This window comes from Mytilus trossulus, chromosome 6 (genome assembly GCF_036588685.1).
Source record: "Mytilus trossulus isolate FHL-02 chromosome 6, PNRI_Mtr1.1.1.hap1, whole genome shotgun sequence".
Lineage (NCBI taxonomy): Eukaryota > Metazoa > Mollusca > Bivalvia > Mytilida > Mytilidae > Mytilus > Mytilus trossulus.
Genome location: NC_086378.1, coordinates 45,916,958 through 45,932,399, shown reverse-complemented (window position 1 = coordinate 45,932,399; position 15,442 = coordinate 45,916,958). Strand labels below are relative to the sequence as shown.

At 31.2% G+C, this 15,442-nt stretch overlaps 1 protein-coding gene across 18 annotated transcripts in view; it reads right to left on the bottom strand.

Annotated features, from left to right (window-relative positions):
- Positions 1–1,895: 1,895 nt before the first annotated feature.
- Positions 1,896–15,442, bottom strand: part of LOC134721431 (uncharacterized) — a 49,124-nt gene continuing 35,577 nt past the window's right edge. For 10 of the 18 annotated variants that reach the window (XM_063584441.1, XM_063584438.1, XM_063584437.1 and 7 more), the window contains 8 exons: positions 15,188–15,220; positions 11,491–11,733; positions 7,971–8,027; positions 6,684–6,716; positions 6,119–6,253; positions 5,202–5,433; positions 4,021–4,257; positions 1,896–3,122 (listed from right to left, as the gene is read on the bottom strand). In XM_063584441.1, coding sequence (XP_063440511.1) covers positions 3,031–3,122; positions 4,021–4,257; positions 5,202–5,433; positions 6,119–6,253; positions 6,684–6,716; positions 7,971–8,027; positions 11,491–11,733; positions 15,188–15,220 — 1,062 coding nt within the window. In that variant the 3' untranslated portion in view covers positions 1,896–3,030. Of the gene's footprint in view, positions 3,123–4,020; positions 4,258–5,201; positions 5,434–6,118; positions 6,254–6,683; positions 6,717–7,970; positions 8,028–11,490; positions 11,734–14,529; positions 14,551–15,187; positions 15,221–15,442 lie in introns of all 18 variants that reach the window. The other 8 variants (XM_063584450.1, XM_063584451.1, XM_063584454.1 and 5 more) reach the window with 4 other exon arrangements.

Here is a 15,442-nt window from a genome sequence, read left to right as displayed (position 1 = left end):
GTAAAAAGCAATTCTGTATAATAATTTAAAATTTTATTTTCATTTGCAGTGACCTATTACGTTCGTTACTTTTAACTTTGAATATTCAGGAACTCTATCGTACTGCAGATTTATTTATCAGGCGTTTGTAATTTTGATATTTCTTTATACTCTTAATATTTTATACTTTGACTTTTTTTCAAACATTTTTATATGTTTATCAAAATTCCATGAATTAATTGAAGACTATCACTATTATCCAGTAATGAAGTGCATTGTTGTCAGCGATGACCGTTTAAAAAATTATGTGTACTACAAATTAGTGAAGACGGATCGGATAGATTGATTGAGATGTGTTTGCCAGTGGCAAATAGTTCATACGTATTCGGGCCGAAATCGAAAATACACTTTATCTATAATATAGGCTCGATAAAAAGGGCGTGATCGTTAGACTGCTGTCAATTAGGACCTTGTTGGATAAACGCAAATATTTAATCTTCCATCGGGTTATATACAGACAATGTTGGTGTGTGTATGGGAAAGAGTGTGGTACTCTCAATCCCTACTAGTGCATGTACTTACGACATCGATTTTAATTTAACGCCCACATTTCCACCAGAATGTGCACGTGGCTGCTGGATATGTTTACCATTTTATTTTGTTTACATTGATAATGTTAGAATTGTCACTAATAACATTTTGTTTAAAATGAAAATTAAATATGTGTTTATTAAATAGTTACTTGGGGAATATATCAAGAGCTACGTATACCTCACTGAGTAGGCTACTGTAGTCTAAGATATTGAAAAAGGGTAGTAATGTTTAAGAATTCTATATTCCGAGAAATGCACAAATAGTGCATGCGCTTTGTTGTTAAAATGTCTGTAATGTACACAAACAGATATTAGGGAGTTGGACGGCCTTTTATTTTCAAATCAGGGGTAAATCATTCCCGTTTTACGGTTTGTGATGCTCCGTGATGTGTCATAATGATTTCGTTATTTTTCATATTTTTTAAACGGTTTTTCATCGACTTCTTATTATTTTTATTTTCCATTTGGTATTTTCTGCCGTCATTATTTTATAAAACACATTAAATATATATATATAAAAGGTATGTCTACCAATAAGACGACTATCCATCTGAGCCGAGGGAACGAGTATGTAACTATAGTAGGGCGATGTACTTTCTCACAAAATGTACAACACTCATATCGAATATAATAGTTAGCTATTAAAAAGGCCACAGTACTACAGTCAAGAGAACAATAATTCTTATGAGAAAACCAACTTTATGATCTACGATTGATTGTTGATTGAACCTACTGTCCGTTTTTCGTTTTACTTATCATCGTGGTTAAGTGCTTTCCCTGTAGCGATCTCCTATGTTATGTTCTGTGGTATATCTTTTGTGAGTCTACAAATCGAGATTGAAACTAAGAAAAGGTTTAGATCTGATAACACTAGTTCAACCAAGCCACAGCCTTAATTATGTTTATGGCAAGTCTTTAATAGTCTGTAAAATATTCAAAGGACCTTGACAAAGCGTATTGACACATGCATATTATTGGAAACTATACGGTGACATGTATCTGTCCAACATTGAGTTATTGTCTCTTTTGCGCCTGTCCCAAGTTTTTAACTCTATATTAGAAAATGCTTTATCTTGTATAAAAATGCCCTTTTCGTTTTTTGAAACGAATTTACACTCTACTCTAAAACGTTAGTCAGGAGGTAACATGTTTTGTAACGTTACCCCTCTGGCATAGCTATATTTATATATATAGTATATTAGAAAACAATATTGTTATTTCGGCTTCGCCTAGGTTTATAATGTTTAAGGTTTCTTCTATGGTTTCTCTATTCAAAGACTCTTTTTTTGTTTAGATGATTTATTTATAAAACACAGTTTCCATGCCTAAATACAAAGTTTTCTTTTGAATATATTACATATAAAAACAGTATACATAGATTTCTTTAAAAGAAGAGATCTTTTATATTATAATATTTGCAGATAATTAAACAACATTCAAAATAGTATATACATTATCACATAGTCAAACAAAAACCCTCATCCATAACACATATCTATCACAACAATAATTGGAATAAAAGATTAAAAAATACAACTATGAATATTGTTATACGATGCACAAATCATGCACCACACATACATACATGTATTATACTTATTGTATATCTTGCACAGTACGCATTTGATGTCTAACAAGTATTGGATATATGACCGTTTAACAAAGTTTTGCAAATACCTCCCTTTGTTGCGTAAACATAGAGAAATTTGTCCCAAGGACGTATTTATGCTTCATTTTACTTCTACTGATTTCACTACCACAGAAAATCATAATTATTGGTATTAAAGCTGACATGACTAAAGCTTAGACAAGAGGCAATACTCGTAACTGTTAAACTGTTTAAAGAATGACCAAATCAAATAATGCACACAAAAATATTGCAATGAGTTACGGGACAAATGTATTCTCTGTTAAATTGAGAATCCATTCAGCAATATAAATAAAGTTTTAGGAACAACAATATATATTACAACCGATATATCGGAAAACTTTGAAATGTTATTTGAGAAACTGTATTTAAGCATAGTCTTTAAATGGTTTAATAAATTTTAATTCAAAACGTGTATATCGTATCCTGATTTTGAAGAACAAACTGTTATTTTTTTTTCTGCAAGCGTGAGTTATCGCCCATTTATGTAAGGGCTTTTGTTTTTCTTCTAATTGTATGTTAATTGTTTTTCTTGTTAGATCTACAGGAATTCGCCTAATGTATTTTTAAAAATCTGGATTTTTAAAAATTTTCAATATATCTTTATGAAAAGGAAATCACCCTTATAAGAATTGCTAAACATGGGAGATATTTTGTGTCAACATCATATAGTATAGAGATAAATGTAACATTTCTTCTGTGAATAAAAATACACGTATTGATATAATACATACATATAAATGTTAATGATTTCCTACATACATTGTATGGCGGAAATTGGAAGTGTTTATGATATTGACATTTCTATATTTATACCAAATCAGTTATTGTAAACTTGACAGTAGTATGTCGGCCTCCTTTTGTGACGCCATTCAATTTTCCTCTTAAATTTCTTGCACGTGCTGCAATGGAATATAAATTAGATTGAATTAAAGAAAAAGAATAAACAATTAAAACGCAATATTTACAATATACTAGTATGGTGAACTGTTTATGAGAAAAAAAATTCCATTAGAAATGACACTGAAATACCGGGTATTCAAAACAATTCCCGTAGAATATCATATTGTTTACATATTCATAGATGGATTGTCCCATATGTGGAGCAGCATCTGTTTAACCTTCAGAATCAACTCCATTCCGTTTTTGGTGGGATAAGTGTTGCATGGGTCTTTATTTCTCTATGCTGTGTTTTGAACGGTTATGTCTTTTTATACCTCAGGAATAGATTACCTAAGTTTTTAACTTTTGGGAATTTTTGTTCCTCGGTGTGCTCTTCAACTTCGTACTTTATTTGGCCTTTTTAAATCTTTTTTATTCGAGCGTCACTGATTCATGAGTCTTTTGTAGACGAAACGTGCGTCTGGCATAAATGTAAAACTTTAGTCCTGGTATCTTTGATGAGTTTATTAAGGCGAGTTTTCATTTGTTGCCATGGCATTGCCATTTTATTTTCGACCTATGAATATCCCTTTGAATATCTCTTTGATAGTTTTTGCCTCTCTTTTGTGAACATTTTATGTATCCTTTGCGTTTCCTAATTGCTGATATGGACAAAAATATTGAATATTCTTAGGGTATGCATCATGTATGTCGACGATTGCGATCAAACCAAAAAAGCACGAAATTTAACATTTGTCTGGTAGAAAAAAATAAATGCCACTTCAAAACACCATAACGATACATCTGGTACATATACTACCGAAATTGAAAACATTAGTAAAATAATACCAAAAATAAACAACAGACTTCTTTTTCTACCCGCAGAAGGGACAGAAACAAAATCTTCAGTTTACTTACGATCTGTAAGAAATCTTTGAGCCTCTGTGTCGTTAGGGAAACGATGTACAGCCAGTGTACTTCCGGTTCCAATCCAGCTGCTTCGATCAACACTAGCGTTGTTAGTACGTACAACAAACGGTTCACAATTATAATCACGTAGAATGTCTCTCATTGGTTCAATTATGTCTGTTCGGAAGTAATCGGGATGTTTCACTGCTGGATATTCAGTGAGTAAAAATGTTCTACATGATCCGTCTAAAATAATATATAATCTGATTTAGATGGTTCTGTACTTTTATTTGAGTAGATACAAAATAATAAGAAGATATGTTAAGATTGCAAATGCGACAATTTGCCCTAGAGACCAACTGACGTAGATTTAAGCAACGCTGGATTTTTTATTCTTGAAATGTCACCAGTTTAAGAATGTTTTCTTCCATTCTTATTGTGTGTATCAAATTGAATTTAATAAATAATTTTGGAGACAAAGCAATAGGTTTTTTTTTTTAAAAAGAATTATAAGTTTCTGAAAAAGATATCGCAAGAATTCCACAGAAATTTTAGTGAAAATATTCGCAAAAACACATCGTCTGTTTTGAATGTATGATCACGCAGCCACCTCCAATCTTAATGTGATTGTAATATCCGTTTCCTTGTCTGGGTAAGATGTCCTGGTGCTTTCGGTGCGATAAGACACGGTGTTTGTGGGGCGGTATAGATATACCCCCGTAAGGCTAAACTTCTGCTATTCCCAAAAGCAAGCTCAATTTTTCATCTAAATCCTTGTTAGCCCTATCTTTAAAATAACTAAAAATTAGGTGATGTACATTCATGTATGATTATAAATTATACGCAACTATTTATCAGAGGACGAATATGTAAACAAGAAAATGTATATGGCGCTGTAACGGTCCTCAAAAATGAGAACAAATCTAATATCATATAGCTATGTAAAGTTTCGTGCATTACAGATTTAAAGAAGAAAACTAACATCCCGATTTATGATTGCAAAGATGACCAAAAGCAAAATGGCAGACAGCGCTCAAAGACAACCGCTTGATTTCAACGAGCTCTTAACTATTGAAAAACACATAAAAGAAATATTTACTCAAACCGAGTTGAAAATAAAGTATTACAGTAACATATTCAGTAAAACAAAATCTTACATGTACTCATACTGATTGCCATGGTAGACCTACCTTCTGGTGGGATGTAATTGATTGGCACTATAACCATGTCCCGCCCATATGGAGCAGGAAACGACGCTCCCTTAAAATCTTTATCATAGTCAATCCAGTATTTAGCCGCCTTTGCATTTGGGAACCAAAGAACTATAACAATATAATCGGTGTCATACTCAGTAACTCCGTGGTCTTCAAAAGCTGGTCCTCGTTTCAGTTGCCAATTGCTGTAGTCACCAGTAATTCTTACCTAGAAATGTTTATCATCAAAATTGAATTTCTTTTGAATATAAGATTTTGAAAATTCTTATCTAAATGAAAGAGATTACTTTTCGTTTGTTAATTGATTTATTTATAAATTGAAATACCGACTTTTCGATTGGTAGGAAAACTGACATTCCTCGTCAAATGAGAATTGTATCGAGCGAAACTGCTTCCTTAGAAATTTGACCCCACAACCTCATACCTCAGATTTACCAGGCTACAATGTACTGATGCAGTACTTTAAAAGTGCTAAGATTACTCGGCTACCCTCGTGTGTTATAAGAATTACCTGATTTTTTTTTTATTTAACGTAAACGTAGTATCTTATTAACTGAATGGTGTGCAAAATTCGTTTGTAATTACGATGATTTTTTTTGTGTCTGTTGAATGCCCTAATCGTGGTCGGAGATTTTTACATATATTATGATGTACTTACCTCGGATTTACCATTTTGTAAAATCTTAATTTTTTTTTGGAAAAGCAAGAAGGAATAAATCTTTATCAAACAAAGTTCTTAGAATATTCCTATTTCATCCCTTTATCCTCCGTTACTCGCCCCAAACTCCCACTTCCCTATCCAGACTTTCGTTTCCCGCTACTTTATTCCGATGTGCTCTTACCCATGTCCACCCTCTTATATTAATTTGGTTACAAATAAAACATAACCATACCCTTGTTGATATTCCTGTCAACATCCCACTCTGGTTCAACATGGTTTTGTGTTTCTGGAAGCTTGTCTTAATATCTGACAGAGCATCCTTGTGAGTTCTGATAAAAAGATAAACTCCACTCTCTGGCCTAGAAACCTGAATGTGTAGGGGAAAAAATTATCAAACATCATATATACATTACCACAAAGAATAAATGAAAAATAAAGTATATTTGATGAAATATGTTGTAGAAATGCATTCATCTCCCAAATCAATAATTTTTCTGTATCTTTGATAGACATTTAAAAAAAAATATTTTGTTGTAAGCTCATAGCATAATTTGTATTACTAGTATATTGGTTTGAGAATGCAATGTTTCTCACAAAATGATTTACTTAGTCTGGACGCTTTTTCTGTACACTTTTATTACGTCCTCTGGATCTGTTTCCCTTGATCAATGACGAATTTGAAAGTCAAAAATATAAGCCAAATTTTGTTTTGATTTTTATTCTTTTGTGGTTTTGCAAGATGCAACTTATTTTATCGCATGATAACACCTGCTTTATGGTTATTTAGTGTTACTTACTGGTTCAATATTTCCTGTCGACTTGTAGTCAATCTAAAACAAAAATCAATTTCTGAATTTACAGGAAATGAATGGATAATCTCGAAGACTAGGGGTTTATTTAAAAATTACATGGAAAAAACACAGACAGAAGAAACATAGATTCAAGTAAAAGTCCAATACGAAAATACAACGCCATGATGAAACAAAAAGTAAAACGACAAAAAGACAAACAACAATGATAACAAAACAATACAAAGGAAACCTAAGATAGCAACAATAACCAATCAAAAACTGAAGGTAAAATTCGATGATGCGGGTTTTATTTTTTTCGCCAACATTCACACCCGTCTTATAACTTTTGTTTAAATACACTGTAAATAATATAGTGATGAGAATTTCCACAAAAGTTGATTGATGTATCTTGATTGTTTAACGCTGTGAAATCCCCTAAGATATGTAAAAATAAATAAAACTCAAAGACTTCGACGAATGTTAAAGTTTTAAATGTAACAAGGTCAAACTAGATTAGAAACAACAAACATATTGCTAAATAAAACAGAAAAAAAACATACTGAAAAAAAAATAGCCAACTTCACTAAAACCACTTATTGTTATTATCGAAATCTATAATCAAATATGAAAACTCAAAACACAAAACCACGCAGGGCATATGCAGAACTTATGGATTCACTGCAGCTAACAAAATTGTCAGGAAGATTTTATGCAAACATCATTTATAAATGTAAATTCATTCCACCTACTTTTAAATTTATTTAATGTTAAAGTTTTCCTTTTTAAATGGCATTTAGAACAATACAAATGACGAAAAGGCGAATTAGTAAAAATACACACTTAAACTGCTATAAAGAGGTTCTGCTAATTGTCTCTCTAGCATAATAGCATTTGATTCACTCGCTACTACTGATCTAAGCAACATAATTGTTGTGTTCTACTCTATTGCCAGCATAGCTCTGTTCGTGAATTGAATAGGCAATATGCTCAACAATATTATCAATGTTCTTCGGATTTCTATTTCAATTTTTTCAATGATTGAGGTTCAAATGTAATGTTCTTCTATTCTAGAACACATCCATTTCCAAAATCATGAAACTTCAATTAAAATCAAAGGGTCGCTCCTTACCGAATAACAATATTTGCAAAGACATTTATTTTTCTGTCGACTCTGATCGAGATTCGGGCAGAAAAAACAACTGAAACACGCGACATCAATTGTTTATATACTATGTTTACTTATTAATAAGGTACATTATTCATAACCGGTTTATTCAAATGAGGATAACTTACATGAGGAGGTGGTACAGCATGAGTCGAGATCTCATGTGACAGATTTTGTTCTCTAACCTACAAAAGTTTATGCTTAATAAAGAATACCTTGTGATTATTTCCCTTACGTATTTTTTTTTAAATAACACTAATTTAGTTTAACATTTTCTTTATTCAAACTAAATTTACATTTAAAAGGCAAACTTTCTATAACTTTATTGTAATCTTAAATTTTTATCTCAAAAGAAAATAATAATATCCCTTTTGAAATACTCTAAATAACTTGTCAAAAGACACTATTTTACTGTCAAAAAGCGTAAAATCTCTCATTTAAAGCATATTTAAATTCATATTGAAATGAAAGCCTATAAGAATTGAAAATATTCATATCAAAAGTACAAAACCCCACCACCGATTTCACAATATATCCCCGTCACCATAATAAAATAATAACAAAACAAATATTCCTTTTCCGTAAACCACTTGAACCTTATAAGGGTAATTCCTTTCTGGAATAAAAGATATAAGTATGTGCAAATAAATTTCAATTTCTTCTTATAGACACATCGTACAAAATAGACATACTTTGGTATTTCATTTAAATATGTCAGCTATCGTTTATTTGTATATGGTATATTTTATAGGTAATCTCAAAACATATTAGGTTTACATAGAAGCATTTTATTTGAATAGTATGACATTTGTACGACTAAAGCAAACATAATCTATATTCTTGTGAGTTTTAACGTTTCAGTCACATGTAAAGGGCACTCAATACTTAAATGTTATGATTTTTGGTAATATATTTGTACGTTAATTTCCAAGGTCAATAAATATAAAGTTAAAAATCGAAAATAATGTATTTGACAAATGAAGAAGTCATTCGAATGAAATATTTCCTGAAGTCTTAATATTAAAAGAATTTTACATTAAATTATAAAATTGAGAATTAATATGGGCAATATGTTAAAGAGACAAAAGCCCGACCAAAGAGCAGACAACAGCTGAAGCCCTCCTATGAGTCTTCGACGCAGCGAGAAAAAAAATCCACATCCGGAACTGGTCCTCAGCTGGCCCCTTAAAAAATGTGTACTTTTTCAAAAACATATTTAAAGGAACTAAAATGGAAAAAAAGACGAACAAAGGCCAGAGACTCCCTACTTCGGACAGGCGCAAAATTGCGGCGGAGAGAAACATGTTTGTGAGATCTTAACCCTCCCCTATACCTCTGGCTAATGTAGTATAAAGAAACGTATAGCAGAGTACGCAAAAACTCAGTTTTAAAGAAGTGCAAGTCCGATGTCTGGTTGCAAAAGAATATAAGACAAATGACAATGATACATACATGAACAATGTATTACTAGCAGTTACTGACATGCCAGTTCCAGACCTCAATGAAACTGATTGAAAGATTATCTTTCATCATTGACAATCAAGTACGTTCCATCCCGTTAGCGGTTTAGTATATAAATATGATTTATAACGTTGCGATTACACCCTTCTTTCTTAAAGAAGGGAAAAAGAAATCTTTTAAAAAAAATCAATTTTAAAGTAATCAAATAATGAAAACATCATATGTACGCAACTATAATAGGGAAAAGCCTTATCGTATAGATCACTATAAAACACACCGACATGACAAGATGTAAAACAATTGAAACGAGAAAACCAACGCATATATAACTAATGTAGAAAACAAAATCGGAAAACAAACATGATGATAAGACCAAAAACAAGAACTGAATAATTATCAAAATAACATTCTATATAGACATATATCGCTACAAGTCTTTTCTACTCATTACTGATTGATTGTTATTTGTTTAGTTTCAAGTGATATACTCGATATCTGTTAATGTAACGAAAAAGCTGGGTTCTGCTGTTGGTTGATTGATTCGTAGAGTGGAACATTTTGGTTTTTTGTCTGCGAAAGAACACAAAAAAACATGTTAAGTAGGAAGAATTTGCAATTGGCGTGTTCTTGAAAAAAGACGTGGCTACGTACTTAATCATCCATCACAGCCTTTCAGAATGGCCATTTATCTGCTTAAAGTCCTCAGCACCACTTGATGTCTAAATATCGTATATTTTAGACATAATCTAAACACAGTCAAGTTAAACATAAAAATGCTATAATCATACATATTAAAGTTTGCTTTAAATATGAATTAATATTCTCACTTCAATATAATATTACTTTCTATGATGATTAACTTGGGTGATGGAAACTATGGCTATATATTAAAGAAATTATAATTAAGTATAATCTGCTAGATGACATCTATGAAAAAAGTGATCATTGTCAAAGCTATTAAATATTTGTATATAATATAAGAAATGTTTTGTTAAACAAATGTATAGAACGAAGTAAGGTTTATTATAGAAATAACTTATATCATGTTATTGGGTTTGATTTCTTCATAGTTTGTGATTATCAATTCGCCGCCATCAACATTATCTTTTGAATTACAACTTATCTTTAAAAATCGTATTTCATACAAAGTGATTTACATTCAGATAAGTTTTTCCTTTAAATAGCATTCATATGTTTGATGTACAATTTGTATAAGACGATATTGGTAAAGTGGTATGCCCAATTGTTTGTTAATTGATTCACTCAGCGGGTCAAAATAGAAAAAAAGTTAATGAACCTTAGTGCAAATTCATTATATAAGAGTTAAACTGTACACTTTAAGGATTTTTTTAATAACTTTACATATTTCAAAAAAAATATTAACTGCAGTTGAAGATGATTTCATACATTATTTGAAATGTTACATGATTTGTATTAATTTTGTATCAAAGGATACCCATAACCTATATGAATTACATATAGTCAGAAATTAAAATGTAATTCACTCCCTTACTTCAAACTGTATAAATAATGATTCTGGTAAAGAATGTCACATTATCTAACTTCTTGTTAAATCGAAATATTTGCTAAGATCAATTAAATTTCCTGTTTTGTCGAATGAGCACAGCGAACGAGTTCACAAAAGGCTGAACATTGTGGCTTAGACAATAAGACTTCATGTAGGTATGTTGTTATACGATACATTCTATGTCTGTCGCATCAAAAATCAATTGTCACTAGCAACTCCTTAGCCAACCACATCTAAATTGTACGATATCAATCGTTATCGAATCTGTGTTCCTAATTTCATGCCATAGCAACAATTAAAATAATTCATGCCATTATTTAAGGACATAAACAGGGAATATCATTTACTGTCATTACACGTGACAGGAATTCTATTGTATATTTGTATATTAAAGCACACGAATGCAGGAAGACAATTAAATTCAATAGCATCACCCTACGTTTTCAAAGTACGACATACTCTGCTAAATGCTAAGTTTTTTTTTATAGCATTTTGAACATTTTGCATATAAAAACCTTTTTAATTATGTGAATCCTTTACTTTGAAATACTTCTTTTAAGTTAAGCTTATGATTAAGAAAAAAAACTATTGCTACCCACTACAAGTACATTTACACTAGCACTTTAGCTCGTTAGCTCGTTAACCAGACACCTGCTTACCGGATTCCGTGTGTTTAGCTTGTCTTGGTAGTAATTGGAAGCGTAAGGCTTAAAATTGCCTTCATGCATTTCAATTCGGTCTAAATCTCTCCTCTTTTGTGGTTCTCCTCGGCGGTCATGGTCTTCTTGTCGGTATTCAGGCCGACCCCTCTCATCATGATATCTGTCAGTATGTTGCCCAGATCTGTATGAATCGGGTGGCTGTTGATTCAACCTTTGCTCCACATTTTTCTGTCCGGGATTCTCATGTGAACGTAAGGAAACAACTTCATTATAAAGTCTTGAATTATCCAATTTTAAATCCTCTAATTGTGTTTCTAGCGTTCTTAACTTAGCTGAATGAGTTTCATTACGGTGATCAAATTTATTAAAACGGGAATCATGATCCGCTAAATTCCTTTCCAAATGCTGCATACGAGAATGATAAGTTTTCCATTGTGGATCCATTTTGTTTAGTCCGAAAGATTTAAAAAATGAGAGTCACAAATGCCACCAGGTGTAATTAATACCAACTTATATCCTTGTCGTCAAGGTAAACGGAAGACACTTTAACTTTTTCGTTATCACCAAAGGTGTTCCGCAAACCAGATTTATTCGAGAGTAATAGATCAGTATTGTATACCTCGCTTTTCTTGTTTACCCTAATGGGGTTATTTGGAAAATATAATATAGGACATTTTTGTATTAGAGAAGTCTTTCATCAATATTGATTCAAGTATTAAATTGATATTAAAATAAAATCTTCCCGCTATGAAAGGTGAATAGAATATTTACATCTCGTAGATTGTAGACTGCACAAAGTACATTGAAATCGATTTTGTCGTTAATGAAACGGTATAAAAAGAATATCTACTATTGATCTAGTCCTTTCTGCTTGATAATTAAGTATGCATAACTTGGTTTTTAGTCAGATTACACACTAAAAGATGTTATTCAAACTCGATGGAATATCGAATCGCCTTACCATTTAAAAGTATTACTTTAACATTCTGTAATTCGAGGTTATATCAACTGTTTAAATATTGTAACAATACTTTTATATTTCGATCAGTGTCACTTAACAGGTAATTGTATGTACCAATTTGTATAGTACAAATTACAAAAATGTATATACAAAAAGATGATTTTAACACAAAGTATGCAAATAAAGATCTGTTCCTGTCTGTCTTTTTATAGGACTGTTTGTTTCTGCATCTTTACATGTTCATGGTGTCAGTTGGCACGCATTTAATTGCAACATTATTCTAATCATTTTCGAATTATTTCAAAAATATACTATCTTATGTATGGTTAAGTACTCATCGTGCTTTGTCACTATATATTTCAAGTTAAAATGAGATAAATCTTTTTTTCAACCGGATCCAATCTTTGTAATATTACTTGACAAAAGTCAAAAGTAAATAAAAAAGAATAAGAAGTTTGCGTATTGTATAAGATAAATAATTTGTAAATTTGTTTTCGAACGAACAAGGTTCTTACTTGATTTACCCTCATCAAGAACATCCCAACCTAAATGCTATTGAGGATTATTTTCAATCATTACATTATTATAAATTACAAATTATTGAAAACAGATCTTTTATTTGTCCCTGAGACATCCCAACCCTCGGACTGTGAATGCTTATTAATGTGTGTGTCAATTAAAGTATCAGTCTTCCGGAATATCTGACATCATTATGATATTACATAAAATTAGGGAAAATTTCACTGTTTTGAAACTTATTTCTGCATTTAGTATTTAAGCTGAGTGACAAAAGAGAAGTTACAAAACGACATGTCAGCGTGGTATAATTTTATTGGCTGTCAACTCCATCAAAAATGTCTGTTCACCAACTGTTTCCATTTGATTGGCTACAAAACCATGCCTACAAATGTTGTCTAAAGGTATTAAAGCTAATTCACTTCTTTCTTCTGAGACTTCAATCATTCGAATCTTCATTATACTTCGGTTTCCTTTTTTTTCCAATTCAAAATATATGTTATCCAGTAATTGATTTTTAAAGGGTTTGGGACTTGCATATAAGCTGCTCTTACATAGTAATGGTCGAGAACGATCATTACTGTTACTAAACTTAAAGTTCCCGGAATTCGTGAGTCAAATAGACCGTACTTGAACCTACTTCTGTATACCATTTATTACGACTAATCTGTTTTCCAACATTACTGAATGTACATGTTATCTCGTAAATTTTAAATTCAATTGTCAACTTCTTAAAACTTATTTGGGATTTGTCATTAAATTTTATATTGATTGATATAAACCAATCGAATTTACAATGTATATTTGCCTTTTGCTCAACACTGCTACAAGCATTAGAAACCTTGCAAACTTTCAACGATGCAACATAAAATCATGATATTTTCCATAATTATTATACAACTTTTTGTTTAATACACACGTATTCGAATGAACCCGTATCCCTTCATTGTGTTTGCACCCTTGATTAATGTAAACCAACCTATTTTTGCGAGTAAGAATAACGCGAATACGAATCGTAGTTAAATAGTTAAAACTTTGGTTTTTCCTTATCGAACCGCATCCAGTAAATTAGAAAATCGCGAAATTAAATCGCCGCGAAGTGAGCTAGCAAAGCTAAACGCGAAAAAAAGGTATCCGCGAAAATAAGTTGGTATACATTATGTGTCCGTCTCTGTTCAAAGTGTTTCACCCTTTGTTATGCTTCAAAACTGTGTATCACCCTTTATCGGTAATTTGTATATTGTCCCTTTGATCTTACTGCCTAATATTTTCGAGTATCAACGTACTGGCTGTATCACTTAAAATATTAGGCAATACATTTTGTGACGTCATAATTACCGATAAACAGAATAAAAGGTAGTTTCGTTTTTGATACTGACTATATCATGTGGAATATCTTAACTCGCCCTTACGGGCTCGTCTAGATATTTCACATGATATAGTCAGTATCAAAAACGAAACTACCTATTATTCCATATTTATTATGCCTTAAAACTGTGTTTAACCCTTTATTATGCATTAAAGCTGTGTTTAAATTAACCACCAATATTGCAGTTTACCCTGTTTTGGAATGCGTCAACCTGTATCGAGGCATATAAATACGAAATGAAAACATCTTTGGCAGTGCTAAGTTATTACATCAATACACATTACAAATATTATTTCAATTAAATTATCAATAAATGTTAAATGATATATGCGAGCAATTACACATGCTAATGCTTTTAACTGTCATACGTTGTTGGGTACATCTAATCTTACTTTCATTGGTATTGTTAATGAAATATAAAAATTAATGACTACTCTAAACAGTTAACAAAGAAATTTGATATACTTTAGGTTTGTTTTCAAAATGTTCAAATCTGTTTGTATTTTTCGTATTAAGTTGCACTGCATCATTGTTATTTTTATGAAAAAAGGGCTAGGGCGTATTAAAGATTTAATGACTACTACTAAAAACAGTAAACAAAAAATATTATAAATTGTATCTTTACTCTTCGTTTCTGAGGAATTTATAATACCTTTAGAAAAAAATATGTACCATTTCCTGTGAATTATGACATCGTTTAAAAAAGTTAATGTTCTAAAATGAACAAGTCAGTTTGTTCTGATTGCTTAACATTTTGATATTGATGAAATTTTTACATTGGTCAATCCTAAAATGAACACACTGTGTGTTTGTTAATATTGATGAGAGTTACACTGTAAAAAACTCACCTGTTTATCAAACTGTCCTCTGTAAGGTTTTGGCTGGAAAACAAAATAGTGATTTATTAATATATTTTTTTTTTTTTTTTTTTTTATTTCAAAATATTTCGATATTTATTGAGTTAACGTATTTGGCTCAATATCTTTAATTGTTTTTCCATAGGCGATAATGGTAACGTTTTTTCCTGTAGCTCAGTCCATATCGTAAACTTGGATATGTATGATAGCTCGTTTCGAAGCTGTGACATTTTCACATATGTGGTT